The sequence below is a fragment of the Mixophyes fleayi genome, chromosome 4 (assembly GCF_038048845.1).
Source record: "Mixophyes fleayi isolate aMixFle1 chromosome 4, aMixFle1.hap1, whole genome shotgun sequence".
Taxonomy (NCBI): domain Eukaryota; kingdom Metazoa; phylum Chordata; class Amphibia; order Anura; family Limnodynastidae; genus Mixophyes; species Mixophyes fleayi.
This window is the reverse complement of record NC_134405.1, coordinates 178,176,097-178,194,569: the sequence shown is the minus strand read 5'-3', so window position 1 is coordinate 178,194,569 and position 18,473 is coordinate 178,176,097. Positions and strand designations below refer to the sequence as shown.

General features: G+C 38.6%; 1 protein-coding gene across 2 annotated transcripts in view; it reads right to left on the bottom strand.

The window, feature by feature from the left end:
* TRABD (TraB domain containing) overlaps nucleotides 1-17,711 on the bottom strand; it is a 40,893-nt gene extending 23,182 nt beyond the window's left edge. For both annotated transcript variants that reach the window (XM_075208904.1, XM_075208905.1), the window contains exons 1-3: nucleotides 17,389-17,711; nucleotides 4,295-4,351; nucleotides 811-889 (exon numbers count right to left, since the gene is read on the bottom strand). In XM_075208904.1, the coding sequence (XP_075065005.1) occupies nucleotides 811-889; nucleotides 4,295-4,318 (103 nt within the window). In that variant the 5' untranslated portion in view covers nucleotides 4,319-4,351; nucleotides 17,389-17,711. The remainder of the gene's footprint in view (nucleotides 1-810; nucleotides 890-4,294; nucleotides 4,352-17,388) is intronic.
* Nucleotides 17,712-18,473: the final 762 nt, after the last annotated feature.

The following is an 18,473-nucleotide window of genomic DNA, read 5'->3' as shown; positions in this document are numbered from 1 at the left end:
CCCCCTCTTACCATACTAACATTTCTTCCTTTCCTCCCCCCCCCCCCCCCCTGCTTTCTCTCTTCTCTTTCTTTTCTATGTTTTTACTTTGATTGACAAAGTTCACATTATTCTTCTCATTTGCAAGGTATTTGTTGTTTGATCAATGTAACTTAACCTTTACACTGTTTTGAAAAATCTTCCTAATAAAATATGTTTCAAAAAAAAAAAAAAAGAAAATTGCAGGGTTCAGTACCTCCAACAAGGTTAAGAACCACTGACCTAAACTTTACTATGTGAAATGATTTCTCAGCGGTAAACATGACACTTTCTTCTCACTATGTCATATATAGTGCCTCCCAACAAAAACAAAACAAGGATTGTATAGGCACCTGCTTTAGAAACAAATTCATGAAAGCAGGTTGGTGGATATCCATCCACAAATAAAAAGCACATTTTAAAATACACCCTAACAATTGTTCACTTTTAAAGGAGCTAGAAGTGCACTTATATGTAAACCTAAAGTAAGCAATCCACAAATCCTTCAAGTAAAAATAAATAGAATAAACGACCTAAAAGGGATGGGGTGTGGGGCATCGACCCAATGGTAAATGATTGGAAGGTACTTTTATTCTTATTTACAGAACAGACAATAGAGCGGTCTATTTTTATTTTCTTACTTAATAGTAAGTGATATAGATAGAATATGTCAGGCACTCAAAGTAGACAATAGGGAAGAGTTACAGAACAAGACATTGGCAAAAGTACAAAATGAAGGAAATGTTAATAGGTGCAGCAACTTGTGCCCTCCCAATCCTAGAGACTACTCACAGATGTTGTGTGGTAAATTAGAAGAATCAGCTGCTCCATCTTCCGTTGCATCCGATGTAGACATTGGTGGCGTACCAACCTGGCAAAAAACAAAACTTGATATTTAGCAATTAATAAACAACCCTTAATATTTAGGGATACTGCATGCATATAGCACCATCAAGTGGGAGCCCAATCTATAACCAGATCACATTAGTGCACTGCCAGCTAGATGCGAGGGAAACTCCGTTAAGGTGGACGCGTCACCAAACACTGCAAAAATGTTTTACGAGCCAAATTAATATTTATGAAAATGCAGCCTATTAATTCACTAGGACCCAGAATCTCCACTGTTTATACGGGACAGGGCCTCATTAACGTATTCATGACACACACATACCATCAACGGGTGCTTTCATCTAACAATATTGTTAATATTTAGCAGGTAAAGTAACAACATATTTGTTATATTTAAAGCTTATCACATACATGCCTCTAGCAAAAAAAAAAAAAAAATGAAGTGCAACTTTCAATCAGTCTAAATATAACAGATTAAAACAAAAAGATAGTAATAATTTCTTCAGGATCTATCATATTCGTTACCAGCAAGCAAGTATTTTTTTAAAAAAATATTCTCCTGTTTATACCAGAGGTATCAGAGGGAATAAATTCCCAGTAGATCTATTCACACTTGGAGGAAGATTCAATTCAATGCTATGCATCTCTGGAACAGTCCACATAGACACATCGCCTTGATGCACTCATTGCAATCTCTGCTCATTTTCCCTTGCATCCCTTGCAATATGAGGTTTAACACAGATAAATGTAAGGTTATGCATTCAGGGATCAAAAACAAGAACGCAATCTATAAATTAAATGGAATTAATTTGGGAGAATCTATAATGGAAAAGGATTTGGGAGTGCTCGTAGACAGTAGACTTAGCAATAGTGCTCAATGTCAAGCAGCAGCTGCAAGGGCAAACAAAGTATTGGCATGCATAAAAAGGGGCATAGATGCAAGGGAAGACAGTGTAATTTTGCCACTGTATAAATCATTGGTAAGACCTCATCTTGAATATGCAGTACAGTTCTGGGCACCACTCTATAAAAAAGATAATTTGGAACTAGAAAGGGTTCAGAGAAGGGCGACAAAATTGATAAAGGGTATGGAGTCATTAAGTTATGAGGAAAGGTTAGCCAGTTTAGGCATGTTTACTTTAGAAAAGAGGCGTCTAAGGGGAGATATGATTACTATGTACAAATACATTAGGGGTCAATACAGAGAGCTTTCATGGGAACTTTTTACCCCAAGGACCATACACAGGACACGTGGTCATCCCCTAAGGTTAGAGGAGAGGAAATTTCACAACCAGCAAAGGAAGGGGTTCTTTACAGTAAGGGCAGTCAAGATATGGAATTCATTGCCAGGGAAGGTTGTGATGGCAGATTCAATAGATATGTTTAAGAAAGGGTTAGACAAATTTTTAGCGGAAAGGTGTATCCAGGGATACGACCGTTAATTTAAAATAAAGGATAGTAGTGGATATAGGGTAAAAATTGGATTGCAATATTGAGTCTGGGGGTGATTTTCAAAATTGAAACAGATGGGCGGTTGCCTACTCTGGATTAATTACAAATATAAGTGCAGGATCGCAGGAGATCCAAAATAGGTTGAACTTGATGGACTGGTGTCTTTTTTCAACAATAAAAAAAAAAAAAAAAAAAAAAGGTGTGCAGCAAAAAAAGAGCAGAAATTTTGAGGCGATGTTCGGAGGATCATGCTGAATTGAATCGCCACCTTTCAATTTAGTAGGGGCAACACAAAATATCACAGGGTAAACAAGACTGTCCTTAAGTGATAAAAATTGGGAGTGCCAGGCAATATAAAAGCTCTTACCACAGCTTTCCAGTTTCCCACTGGGTAAAAATTCACAGGCATTTCACTCCCGTTGCTACGAGAGAAATTTGATTTCCCCAACGTAAACCCATTTGCATTTCTCCAAGCAAAACACTATGTTGACTCTCCCCAAACCCGATATAACGAGACCAATGACCCCTCTGGAATCCCTATGTGTACACTTGCCTCTGCAAAGAGAAATTATATCCACACTTTACAACCTCCTGGTCTCCTACAATCTAATTTCCCCTCTCATGAACTTAGGTGGGAGGAGAATTTTGGTGTGCCGTCAAATGAGGACACTTGGGCAATAATTAGAGTGTCGCTAAGACATTTATTGCATATTATTCATTGCAGTAAAAGAAAGATATGATCATTCATCAAAACCAACAGTGAAAGAAGCCATTCCCTTATATCCAGAAATTGTCAGATGTTGCCCTGGTGGTTACTGCTTTGCCACCTACCGAAATTAGTGCCGAGAGGTTGTTCTCTGCTCTTAGAATAATTAGATCAGATTTGAGAGTATCCATGAAGGAGAATCTGACTGAGGCAATTCTTTCCCCGAGGACAAATTCTTCATAAATTTACAAAAAATACTAATTGAAAAATAATTTTACAATTAGCCGCGATGTTCTGAGGAACTGTATTACTACAGTAAAAATATCAGCTAATATTTCATCGCACCTCTATGGGGCGCTAGGAAAAAGGAGCGGATATTTCTGTAAGAATATCTGCTGCAAAGTGTCTCCGGTATTGTTGCGAGACACTTTGCTGCTAATTGAATTCCCCCCTTAGTGTGCAGTGAGTAACAGTGTTTTATATTTTAATCTCACAGCATTTTTTGTTGAGGTTTTTGCTCAATTAAATATATTTGTGGCCCAATAGTCCTATGTATATCATATTGATTATAGAACTATCCTATTTTTCTGTAATTATTCCATTTTCAAATAGATTTACCATACACAGCAGAGTAGTAGTTTTAGATATTTATAGGAAAGCATTTGGTAATATAATTATATATATTTATAATAAAATGTTTATATGCAGGGGGCAGCTTAATATGATCCTGTTCTGTTAGAATATATTTCAAAAATAAAGAATATGTAAAATGTAAGACTATGTTTCTGTTAAAACCCTTTTTTAAAATTAAAAGCATAGTTTATTCAATATTTATTTTCATAAGAATTTAGCACAGTTTTCGTGTTCTAAAATTTTAAAAATATGTTATGTTCAACTAATCCAGTAGCCTAATGTTTTAACGTGTGTGATGAAGATGCCTTGGGGCTACCATTCTGCTACAGTAAACTTATTATGTATTAATATACATTTGACATTTATGATGGAGTCAAGGTCAATAAGTAGTAAAATAGAGGGAGTGGGAGTCAAAGATTTGGCGTACCGACTCCACAGCCCTGTTATTGTGACGGTTTCAATGAACCACTGTGTAAGGCTGGGTACACACTACAGAAAATTTCTCCCAATGCGATATCGTTAACGATTTTACCAACATCTGAAAGTCCCGATCAGCATGCCGATTTATTGTGATAGCATCACACAAATAAATAATGCAAACACAACAAACATAAGGGATCTAGCGGGCCAGCTTACCTCTTGTGGTTGGCCCTCCTGCATAACAAAACAGATTTCTGTTTCACCGGAGAAAACCTGCATAAAACAAAAACAACAACCACTGTCAGGGATAGCCATTCTAGCCACTACCTGATTTAATAACTTATCCTATATTGACACAGTCAAACAATACATCACCTCTATTTTGTCAGGATCTCTCTCCTGACTACCTTTACCAGTCACAAACCTCACTCATGACTTGAAAGTTTACTGTAAGGGGACACACAGGATTCCAAACAAAAACTCACACTCACCTATTTCTCAGGCTACAGATTTAGCTGGTTCCTTTCCAGGCGCGGGCTGAGAGACTTCAGGCGGGGGGCACACATGCGTCCGCATCTCATTACACGGGATGCGGCCGCATCATTGATAACGCGGCCGCATGCCCTGTCATGTGATGCGGCCGCCTGTGCGCTGACGCGGCCGCATCTGATGTCATCAGATGCGGCCGCAGGTAAAAAACCGGGGAAACTGTATCGGGAGGCAGGCGGCCGGCCCTAAAAGCGTAAAGTCTGAACGGCCGAGGGGGCCGATGCCCCCCTGTCCCCGGGGCCAGCCCGTCCCTGTTCCTTTCCCAACACAGACACACACTAACACACACTACTCCGCAACTGCTTCCAGCTACGTATAAGGCCCGAAGCAAACCTATGACTCAATTACCCAATTGTGCACACTCTGCTCTGGTAGCTAAACAGTTAACACACTGGTATCTAAAGGGTTAACCCAGCCAAGCAATATCTCTCTTCTAAACAGGCAGTAAATTAGTTTAGAGCAATAAGGACAGCACTAATTAAATTTTAGATTTAATATACAAAAAGTACAATGCTTACAGGTAATAAAAAAAATTGATACATGTCATGAACATAGGGAACTTAGTTATTTATAAGGGATAAATCCTAACTGCAGTGTAAATATGTTATATCAAATTAATCCATTGATAAGTTCAGCCACTAAAGTGGAAAATGTGAGGACGGAAAGTCTGATGTAAATGTATTGGAGGACTTTGCACATTCCAGTGTGAGAAGATAGAAGTGTCACCTATGGCAGCTTCAAAGGGCTCTTGCTGTGAAATATATCCTGACAAGTTAGTTTTTGGACACCTGAATAGACTTTGTGGGGCCGGTCACTGCTGGACATCCTTGCAGTCCAAGGCAGCATTTTGAAGGCCTATACAAGTAAATAGAAATATGAGCTTTGAAGGAAAATACCTTCATAGTTCATATTTTGGGAAATCCAGGTGTAACTCCATAATGAGGAGCAGAAATCACACTAGGGTTGTGTACGGTTGGTATCCGGGAACAGCTAAAATCATATATCTTTGGAAAAAGTATGTCACAGTGTCCAAATTTCATCATGTTTAGTATCAAAAGATGGACAGTCATAGGGGATTTATTAATGATGAAATGGGATCGGTGTATGACGCTTCACAAAAAAGTTAGATCACATAGTGGAGTTGGTTAGTAAATCAGGCAGCATGCAAATGAAGATTGAAAAAAGTGTCACAGGCCACAACCCCCTGTGGGTAGAAAGGGTGGCAGTGTCTTTAAATGGCTGAGACTAGGTATAGCAAAGGGTCAGAATTTTTGGGGAAATCAATTCACATTGATAAGCTGTCCATCTTCCTAGCCAGTTTCCCATGGCACAGATTATGTAACTCAAGTAAGTGATATTCTGAATGTAACCCCTTTTATTTTAAACTGTTTTGCTTGTTATGGCAATCTAATAATTGTGTATTCATTATTTTTTATATCTGTATACCCTGTTCTTTTGCATATTAAATCTATAACTTAATATGTTGCGTTCTTGATACTCCAACAAATCCATTAGCCTGTTAAGAAGAAAATAACTCGGCCAAGTTAACCCAGTGTGTGATTTGTTGATACATTTGATTAACAAGCTGTGTGTGCTTGCATTTACATTTGTGTAACAGTCTGGAGGTGTGAAGAGTTAACCCTGTACTTGCTGGTGTAGGTCATGCTAGTCTGTGAGCAGCTAGAAGCCTTGTGTGCCAGTGTAGGACAGTATATTGGGGTCCAATTGCCCGTCTTCAATAGGAGGTGGCAATCCTAAAGTGTGTGAGGTGTGAGCACTGTTTGGGGCGACGCAGTAGGCCTATAACCTGTGTGATAGGTAGAGAGACTGCAGGCTGGAATCGTGTGACCTCATATAGCAAACACCCCCAAAGTCACGGCAGCTGGGAGCGTATTTGTGACAACATACATAACCAAAACATGTAAAATAAAGGGATTAAATGCAGAGTATAATTTACAGACAAGTGATATAATCTGCACCAAGGAAAATTGGCTTGAAGATGGACAGATCATCAGTGATGATTGATTTCCTAAAAGACTGACAATTTCTTGTAACTGGTGTCAGCTTTTTAACAGACACTTTCACACCTTTCCCCACCTCCAGGAGTTGTGGTCTGTGACACTGTTTACAATAAAAATTTGCATGTTCCCTGATTTAATACCCAATTCTACTATGTGATCTAGCTTTCCTGTGGAGTGTCACAGACCCAATTTTATTATTAATAAATTATGAATTTATAGATACCAAACAGCATAAATCCAGCGTATCCACTGAGCTGAAACCGATTTCCTCACCTTCTCTGCCTGGCAGACAGCTTCATTTGACATAGGAACTGCTCTCCTTCGTGCCATTTATGAATATGGGGTTGATCCCAAATTATATTGATTGTAATTTGCATTTTGGAAGCTGAATTATATTTGTCTATATAAGATACAGCAAGCCATCATCCTTATGTAAGACCACAAGTTGTGAACAGCTCACTGGAGTCTCTATGTGTCAACAAAAAAACAAAAACTTTTTACACCTTAGTAACTGAATTTATCAATGGATTCATTTGATATACCCCATCTACACTGCAGTTATGATTAGGCATTATTCTCAACAATGTTATGGGTTAATCCATATAACTGTAATTCCTCTATGTTCACTACAACCACTTAGAAAAATGGCAATATATAAAAATACTCTTAAATAGAACACCATTCAAATACTATATGCAGCAGCAATGTGTGCATAAGAAAATGCAGCCTACTCTTAGTTACACAGCATGAGAAGAACAAATAAGATTGAGAAGGGATGAGGAGGAGGTTTATGCAAACAAACGACACATCTGATGTTCAAATGTTGGGCCTTGCGATAGTTGACTAATAAGCAGCAAAGAACAATAATCTACCGGCAAACCTAGTCCATTTACTGCTAGCAGCATTTACCAAAGACTAAAAAAGTGTACCAAAAATTGAAAAGTTAAGTGCATTACTGGTAATTGGTGCTGAAATATTTCACATTTATTTTTTATTTCTTGACAAACACAAAGTCCCATTGTTTAAAAAAAATAAATAAATATTGCTTGACTGATTTGACCCTAATATTTCCTGGGTCAAAATATAAATAAAAATAGTAAGCTAAAGCTTAACCTAATAGTCTCAATCATACATCAAATCCAAGTCCTGACTATAGGCCTATCTCATGGTCTAAAACTAATGATGGTTGCTTCTATAATAATTCAAATTAAAAAACCACAGCATAAAGTATGCCGGTAGAAAGTTACTGTTCTCAAGGAAACGTAATGCACTCAATTTCTATACACTAGGATATAGTACAAGAAGGTATTGGTGCCCACTAATGTGATGTGTTCCCTGGGAGCTATGAATGTCGTGAACTGGCCACGCAAGGGAATCATTTTTTGTTTTAACAAATTATCTATTTAACAGTCATATGCACAGATCCAAGTCAGTACTATTTTTATTTTTGCTGTTTTATGGATTGTACAGTGTTACTATGGTACAAATTAATGACACACTCTCTGCTTCCACAAATAGTCAAGTCCTTGAAGGTAATCTTTTTCTGAACTTTTTGGTCCACAATAATAAAAAAAATATTCCAGAGATCCAGTTGGACATAAAGAGAAAATAAGGGCAAATGAGGAACTCGCTGGGTCAATCACCCAAACAGTCATCTCCTGGATTTTATATTTTTGAGATTTTACAATGTAAACATCAGGCACTTGCTACACAATTGAATATTACAGTTCTGACTGTGAATTGGAGACTGTGGGGGCCTGAATGCAATCTGCTTTTTATGACCTCACCCTCCATAATCCATTTCCTGTTTACATTGAAGTGAATATAAGGGGATTGGATCACCACTTGTGTGTTAGAAAGGTAATCCACCGCTTTAAATGTTTAAATGTGCTCAAATAGCCTGTTACACACACTAGCATATATCTGGTTGTTGAGTGGTTTGTTTGTTTGTTTTTAACCTCTCACTGCTCTGAAATACAAGTGCCACTCTGCAGGAGAAGTTCACCCGAGAAGCTACATACAAACGGCAACACTTTCTCAGAGCTCCTATCCTTATGCGTGTATTGACACAAACATTAGTTCTGTTACTATTATACCGTAATGCCATGCAGCTGAATAAGCCCAGGAACACCCACTTGGGATTATTCTCTTAATGATGAAGCAAGTGCTGCTATGTATACTGTTACATTAAAAGTAATGGGACACTTAGTAACAATGTGCACAAATACAAAGCAATGCACAACAAGATCTATATATTCTAAATTGCACTATTATTAGAGCCCAATACTCTGCTTTACACCACAGGTGGTGCATCGCTGGGACCACAAACAAGGCAAGCCCCTGCACTACAGAAAAATATCTGGCTCCCCCAGGAACCTCAAGGAGCAGTCCTGGTGTAATAAATATAATTTCACGTTAGTTTACAGACCTCAGCGGTTTGCACATGCGAGTGTGCCTTGTCACAGGTGACAGGGTTCCAAAATTGAGGTTTGTAATCCTGTTTTTTTTCAGTACTTTTGTAGACCCCGTGGAAGAGAAGAAAGAAAGCAAACGGCAACAGCATGGAGCATGTGATAAACCTTTAAGGGATTTTTGTACAATGTAGTTCTCATGCCAATGGAAAAAATACAATAAAATCAATCAACTCCTTCAGTTTAAGGAACTTATAGTCTGGAAGAAGTAGTCTTGTGTGACCAAGGAGGATGTATGCGCAACGCAAGGCTTTAATAGAGCAAGATCTCAGATAAGGATGGATTTTGATTGATAGATAATTTCAGAGTGGGATTCTTGAGGAAATTTAGAAGACCCTTTTAGTAATGATTCTGGGGAAATTAAACACCTAGGATGTTTAATCTAGACAATGAGAAAGTTTGCTCACATGTATATAGCCTACAAGTCTATGGGTATGGATAAGAAAACAAAGGCCACAGAGACTCAAACCCCTTTTTGAAGATCTCAGTAAGAAGAATAAAGTTTCTGCGGTACGTTTTGAGAAATTTGATAAAGAACTTGTACATAAAAAACAGGAACAGGTGAAAGAGCTTCAGAGATTAGAGTATATCTGTTCAGTGATAAAGGGGTTCAAAATTGGAGCTTGGTTCCAAAGGTAGTTTCACCTACAGCTAGTGTGTTGGCCAAAACAATGGTACCTCTTGAAAATGGGGGGCCCCTGAGGGATCCCATGGATAGAGAGCAGGAGAATCACTTTAAAAAGTTTCATATTTCACCTGAAACCACACTGAAATCAGACATGGCCTCAGTGCCAGGGCACTTAGAATGTGCCATCCATGGGCAGCAGAGTGAGAAGAAACATTCGAAAATTCTCACACAGGTGAAGTGATTACACCTCTCCCCTTTGTAATTATACTCACAAGAGATACAGATGTATGTGGCTATGAGCTGTACCAATCGTCTCTTCAGGTGATATTCCTCTACAATCCTTATTTTGTAAGACCACTTTTCTCATTACCAGAATCACTTTAATACTAACAAAATGCAGAGGGGGGAAAAAAAAAAAAAAAAGCTCCTGTATAAAGGCTCGATTCTTAATCCAAATCTGAAGGAACTAGCTTTAATGGAATGGAGACTGAGTAAAAGAAGTCTCTGAGCCAGTGGTTAGCACACTTATACACACAATAAGCTATTCTAGAATTTGGAAGACGTTTATCACAACGCAATCCAACTGCATAAACTATTCTACATATCTTGCCTTATCTATACTCAATGTACACGTGTCAGCACTGAGTGTTTTCTGACATACCAAATTAGCTTAAAAAAATGGATTATTGTTTATTCCAAGCAGTGAAAAGGCTCTGTCCCTTTATTAGGTCTTTTGCAACTCCATGGCACCTCAACCCTCAGACCTTTGACCCCTTTTGAAGCACTACAAGAGTTTCCTCGGAGATGGACGACATTGAAGATGGTGTTAGTGGTGGTTACTTCTACTTACAGAGTTGGAGAATTACATGCACTGTGGACCCATGAACCCTTTTATTAATACCTATGCAGATAAAGTGGCACTTTGAGCCAATCCAACGTTTCTGTCAAAAATAGTAGCTACAGTTCACATTAATCAGGAGTGTCATCCTTCTGTCCGTAACATGATGATGAAAAAGAAAGAAAACTGCACTTGTTGGACTTGGTGAGGGCAATTTCCATTTATTCATCCAAGACAAAAGTATTTAGAAACACGGAACAAATTTTTACAGGACCTCAGAGAAGTAATCCTCTTCAAATTCCAGTGTGATCAGAGAAGTACTTATACAGGCATACAAGACGAATGTGTGTAAGGTTCCAGAGGCGAGGGCCCACCCAACACGAGCCTTAGCACCATCTTGGGCAAGAAGGGCTCGGCCTTCAGTGAGAGATTTGCCAAGCAGCTGGATGTCCATCTATCCATCCATTCTCTAGCCATTATCATCTAGATGTTTTAACCTTTATTGACTCTTGTTTGGGAGACATGATCTCCACACAGCAACTGAATAAATGTCTGAGGTTTGATATATGTATATTTTGCACAGACAGCTTGTCAAATTACTCAAAGACGTTGGGGAAGAGAAGGAGCTGCACTGTATACTGTCATGAAGCAAGTTGGTAGGAGTTTGCCCTTTTCCTCCAGGACAGGAAACGTATACGAGTGGTTCAAATAGTCTCTTTGCCCGATACTCCATTTTGGAACCCTGTGATCACATGGGCATTGGCACACAACTAATCTGGAATTCTCACCTAACATGTGCATATAACTAATAAATTAAGTTATGTGAGGGGGCGCTTTCTCAATTAAACATACAGATAAAGAATTTACAGTGTGAACTTTTATTAATATATTAAAAACTTTTTGATTCTTAGCCTGGTCTCAAAAAGGCGAAAATATAAAAATCAAATAGGTGAAGAGTAAAAATAAGTCACAGTCAGATCCTTCAGTGTAGTCTACCTGTGTGCCAATATTATGTAATCCAAATACCTATAGTTACACAAAACACTACGAAGATCCTAGGTGTAATAAAACTTTACATTGATCTATTTGTCTCAATTTACATTGAAGGTTTGTCTCCTTAAATTACTACACCTTATTATATGGTATTACTTTATTTCATATGTTCATATAGATATTGGAAAAATTTAAAATATTCAATTGATCTATCAAAAACACATCACATAATATTGGAATTATTCAGTCAATCTATCAAAAACACAACAGGTGTGATGTGCATATTACATGATGGTACATCTTCTTAGTTATGTCTGGCATGATTATACTCTAGCAGTATTAATGTATTCTAAGCTAAGAGAGGGGTCCTTATATCATAGGGATTCTCTGAGCAATTATCAATCCTTAGTGTTAGCACTTCGAAGAGAATAATATCTAGTGGCTGGGGGTACTCACAAGTTGCAGGCCAAAACTGATTTATCATATATTCTAATACAAATGTATTTTAATTTCTATTTATAACAAGGGTAACTCCAGGATCGGGTACTGGTCTGTGTACTTGGATTAATGACAGACATATCACTTAGATCCGTCCGCAATACTCGTGTGTTATGCCAATCTACTCAATTGAATCGCTATGTACTAGTTGGTCAGCTCCCCTCCCCTGTACGTCACTAATGGATTTAGTATGTTATAGCAGAGTAATAATCAATGTCCTATTCTCACACATGCGGCTCCTTGACACTTGCCGGCTCCTGACTTCCAGGTCTGTGACGTCATACACAATGTACAGCCCGGCACACGTTGCACCCTACAGGCTTAGTCATGGGAATTACCATCACCAGCTATTTATATAGCGCCACTAATTCCGCAGCACCGTACACAGAACTCACACACATCAGTCCCTGCCCCATTGGGGCTTATAGTCTAAATTTCCCAACATATATACACAGACTAGGGTCAATTTGACAGCAGCCAATTAACCTACTAGTATGTTTTTGTAGTGTGGGAGGAAACCGGAGCACCCGGAAGAACCCCACGCAAACACTGGAACATACAAACTCCACACAGATAAGGCCATGATCAGTAATCGAACTCATGACCCCAGTGCTGTGAGGCAGAATTAGGCAAGTGCTGCTGCACAAGACTTTTTGCTACTGGCACTTGTAAACTCAAAAGGTGAATGGGTGACAAATCATTTAAGACAGGTATTTATATAGTTTGCATTCTCAGCATACAAGAGTGAGGACACCACTAATGGCAGTTATGAGGAGTTTTTGAAAAGCTGGATCTGTGTATTGCCTATTTGTCTGTGCCCCTACATTCTTCGATCATCCACTCCAGTACTTTTGTGTTTCTTTCTGCCTCAAAGACAATCTGTACCCGATCCCTGTATGGTTACCTTCACAATAACCCAAGACTACACCAACCCCTTAAATACTTTACAAACTTATGCCTTTAATTATTTGACACTTGGCAACATTTAAGTTGAGTTTAGAAGACTTTGCCAGCAATACATTAACATGCCCCTCCCTTTGGATTTCCATTGAACTCCTTTGAGAGACTAAATTTTCCTGTATTTTATGACTAAGCAACTCTGGTCACAAGCATATAATCATAACACAACTCACCCTATGAAAAACATGGCCACTACTGCTACTCTAAAAGGCAAGAAAAGCCTGTTTTCCTTATGAAATAAAAATATGGTTTCTATTGCATAATGGAAAGCAGGCAGTCCCTGGTTACAATGAAGAACTATAGAGGAACTTACAGAATGTGAAAAGAACATGTAGCATCAACAACAAAAACAGCAACAATAATCCCCTATAATGACTGGAATTACATTTTTGTTTTTAAAAAAAAAAAAAAAAAAAAAGCCCAATTCTCAAATAGGGTTTATTCTACAAAAGATATTTCCACTATGATAGGCTATTACTACAGTAGCAAAAACAAAACCCAACTATAAATCAAAATATCCAAAATAAGTTAAATTACATAGGTTAGAGCAAGGTAAGTCGCAAGTAAGAAAACAGGCTTATTTTAGAAACCATTGAAACACTTTCCATTCTAATATACTTAATGACGTTTTAAATAAGTATTTTTTTTTCCTCCAACAATGTTGATACCAATCATAAAAGGATGCCATAATGCAAAATACACAATACTGTTTGATACACAGATTTATCTATTAGTCATTTTTAGCATAAAACACTACTAAAAAAGAATATTGTTACTATTGCCTTGCTGCCCACCTTTTCACTGCAAGTCTAAAGACAAAAGGACTAGTGGAACCCCAACAACCCTGCAATTCCCTGGGCAGCATACTTGGCATACCACAAGATAGGCAAACAAAGCAGACAGGGCAGTAAAGTATAAGTTGCAAAAAAGTTTCAAATATTGACTTGCAATTGATAGATGGATGTCCAAGAAGTCTTACATTTTCCTTTTGTTCAAAATTCTAGCCACATAAAATAGAAACTATGTAACATGTATACACCATTTTGAAGTAACTGTCTGTAAGGATCCATTATGCTTTTTAGCAATCATAGCAAGGCTTTGAGCCAAGACTCTGGGACTCTACTGCAAAATCTGAGCTGCAGCCCAAATATCTTAGATTCACCACCATACCTTGATTGAGTTACTCATAAATTGTATGAATGAACAGATAAAGACAATTGAGCATTACATCATATACGTCACAAGATTGGGTTGTTTGGCTGGGCTTGGGTTCCAACAGCATGTTGCAAATAGAGTAACTCATGATATATTGCTCCCTTACAGTCAGTCTTTAGCTTATGTATGGGTCTGGGTTGGTGTACCTAACCAGCCACCTTGACAGATATTCAATACTTCAACTACATTTTTATCCAGCACTCCTAGGCAATTGCCTTCCCAAATTCCAGGGAAGACCAGCACTGTAAGGTGCTACTGTGACCCAGAGCAAATTGTGGTGGTGGGGAATATGAGTACCCGGGTAGTAATGTCCCCCATTATCTGTGTCTAGTTTAAAAAAACAGCCATTTTGCTATGCTATGGTGAATGTTTTGTGACAAATGTTTGAAAACATACCTCACAAGTAGATTCATGTGGAACGTGGGGCGAACTCAACTCAAACACATGAAACACCAGGAGTATGTACATTTTTCTGTGTCAGCTGTATCATTGACCTTGATGGCAAATACCCCGTCACTAGACATTGACAACCACTGGCCACACCTTGACTGTGCATTGCTCAATATATGGTCCAGTAAACACTTACTTGAAACATCATCAGTGTATTCAACAGAATGTTTACAACAGAGAAGAAAGATATCCATGTTCATAGCCATTCAATTTTCATTAACTATGTCAGAAACGCATCCTGATGTCTCCAGTGGACAAACGTGGCTGAAACTCAATGTATGTAAAACAACCCATGCATCATGCTTCCGTTTAGGAGAAACATACCATAAACCCCAAAAACTATCCAATTGGGATGAATGTGTTCATACATACGAACCTGAGATTCTTTATTTTAATACGCACACTTCAAGTTAAATGAGTTTTGCAAACTCAGCCTCATCCATCTAGATGTATAAGCAGATCTCTCAAAAAGTAGTGGTGGTGCTGTGCTTTGCATAATGAGAAATTGTACAGCAATAGAATTACTCTGCTTTGATTATGCAACAAGCAATGAAGATATTTAAAGTCAGGGGCTAAAAGACGCCCATACACACAGAGATTATATCAGACTTAAATGGCCACATATGATGGCATGAATAGACCTAAATGGATGCAAATCCCAGGATCTTTTAAATGTCATTATGGGATGGATGGAAAATCTGAGTGGTCATCATCCAACCACACTAAGATCTCAAAGAAAAGGCAAAACTAATGTATTTCATGTATGGTGCAGGTCCCAGCATCTATTGCATGGTGGCTGCAGCTGCAATTCTACATTATAAAGATCATTTATCTCAATGGTAAACCTGTTCTATACTCACTGACAATGTACTTAAAAACAAAAACAGCAAATATTTGTCACGGAATGGCTCAAGTAAGTCCTGCATTTAAATGAAGTACAAAGGATGCTTTTGACAGAGAAAATAAATTCTCTATCATTTCATTCAAGAAGTGTCCACTTTCCACCAGTCTCCCTGTGCACAGGCCCTTTGAGGATGTGAGATGACGTATCACAGATTATAAAATCTCTCAGCAGTATGAAAAGAACATCTACTAATTTTTCTGATAAAGGAAGATACAATGTACCATTATTTAAGTTGTTATTAAACTATTCTTTAAAAAATGTAAATAAAATAGTCCTCAAACTTACATAAGCTGGCACCAGCAAAATAAAACTGCAGGTGTTATTGGTCAGGCATATGCTCTTGATTTATCTTAAATATAGACTGTATTGCATATTGGCATAAAAAAATAACCCACTATTAATAAAAAAAACAACAATGTATAGCAGCATATGCTGCCTAACCTCTAAGGATAGTCAAAGCTTTTAATGATTTATATCAAGTATCCAAATGTTTATACACATTGCTAAATGGGTTTACCACCTTCAGATTAAATGAATGCATTGTTTTGTACTTTCCCTTGTGAAACTTCCGCTATACACATGCCACGTTTTTTGGTTCCATCTGTATTTTTCTATAGAGCCTATATATAAGGGAGGTTGGGTTATTTATGTGGTTGCTCTTAAGCTGGGTACACACTACACAGTTTTCATCCAATAATCGGCTAAATCAGCCGACATACGACCGCTCGTTCAAAAGTCGGGTCAGTGTGTGCAGTGACACGGTGGTCGAAAGTCTGCCCAAATGGACGATTGTCGCCTCATTTGGTTGGTTGTACTGTTTAATATTTTAATATTTTCGTTCCAAACTTGTTTCCGTTGTGTAGTGTGTATAAACTTCCGACCGATCCACAACAGTGAGTACGAATTTACAGTCATTGCTCACGACAACATGGCTGTAAAAAGTCGCTAAAGGGACGTCCGCTCTTCCCTTTATCGTCCTAAACAAGGCTAGTGTGTATGCAGTCCATGGACCGAGCGATCGGAACATCGATCACGTGTAAAATCGCTCGGCATAAAAAGTTGGTTGAAATTTCTGTAGTGTGTACCCAGCTTTAGAAAACAAACAAAGCTCTGCTCTATGTATGGTATACAATTATGTCCAAAGATCAGTTATACATTATATCCAAGTGCAATTAAAACAAACAGCTTTAACTATTTAAGGCCTTGGTGAAAAACAAAAGGAGGTTAAAGAAAGTCGTTATTTATTAAACATTTCAGGATACTTTTACAAAATAATACATTAAATAAAAAAATAAAGATAGCTGCACGACCTTTGCCTCATTTTAACCCTCTGCTCACTATCACTGCTTTCTGACTGGCATACTGAATATAAAATCCAATATAATCAAGTATAGGCAGTGCTCATGTCACATTGGTAAGAGTAGTGTACCTCGTACAAATTTGTTTAATACCTCCCATACGTGTGCACCTTGGAATTATATAAATGCTTACAGCTATAATGCAAAAGAAAATACACTACCAGCAGTGGATATGTCAAGTCTAAAGTATACCTGTTTTAGGTATAATTCAAACCACGACTCACTTAAGTCCCCTGTGAAGTACTATATAACAAAAAAAAACCCCACTGCCACTTTCCGGACACAGAAGCACATGTAGGTGTCAGACTAAACAACACCTGTGGCCCAGAACAGCGCGGTGTAACTATGAGTGCACTAATCCATATGGAGTGTGTGCAGACATGACTCTGACACACATAAAATTGGGATTTAAAAAAGGGACTCACTCTGACCAGAAGCAACAAGTGAGAGAAATTGCAGATCCACAGCCCGGACTCTTCCCCTCTCACTATGTGTGATCCCGGAGCAGACACTCAGCTGGAGCTAGAGCACGGTACAACATGCTGCACTAGTCATCTCTACGGAGGGGAGCCAGGAGCGGCGGCCGCACAGCTCCACGGGAAGTGTAGTTCCTACACAATAGATCCCCTAGTCCTTCGGCAGTACTCCAACCAGAGGGGACTTCAACTCCCAGCATTCCTAGCGGCGCAGGCTCAGCTGCGAGGCCATCTCCAGTTAGAGACGGCGCTGTCAGCAGAACTTAGAGCCAATCAGGAGTCGAATTGTACAAATGGAGTAAATATGTTGGGAAACGATTTCACGTCACAGCCTGCTCACGTCACACGTGTTGTGATGTCTGTGGATAATGTGTGATTGACAGCTCACACCAATTGTACTAACAGCCCTAAGGAGCTTTCCCCACACAACACTACTCATCAGCGTACTCGCTGGTGCTAGAGTATAGTTATGACATGACAATCATATGATGTAGAGGCGGTCCGAAGTCCTGTGTTGTTATCACCGCTATAGATAGTGCAATTATCTGGCCATTTTCAGGTGATCGTATGGTGACCAACAAAGCAGACGGAAGTGCAGGACATTCAGTGGTTCCATAAGTTGTTCTAATTCGATAATTTATTTGAATGTATTTGTTTTCCATAGCCACAAACTTATCAATTGCCCAATTTTCCAAGGGCTGTTCCAGTTTTAAAACATTTGGCTTCACTTATAAAAATTGACCAACTACAATATATATAGTGGAATGTAGTCATTCTGGCTACGGTGAATGTCGACAGACTACAGATTCATTCTGTCGATGTGTTTAAAATGTTGACATTGTGACTGTCAACAGTTGTAACGTTCAAAGGGTAATGCCAGCGGTAGCCGCAGGCATTACACAAACACAGTGCCGTAACTAGACGTATTAGTGCCCTGGGCGAGACAGGGCACCCCCCATCGAAGTGGGAGTGACATTTGCCAAGTGGGTGTGGCTAACCTAATGTTAGGGTGTGGCTAGCACTTTACTGAAATA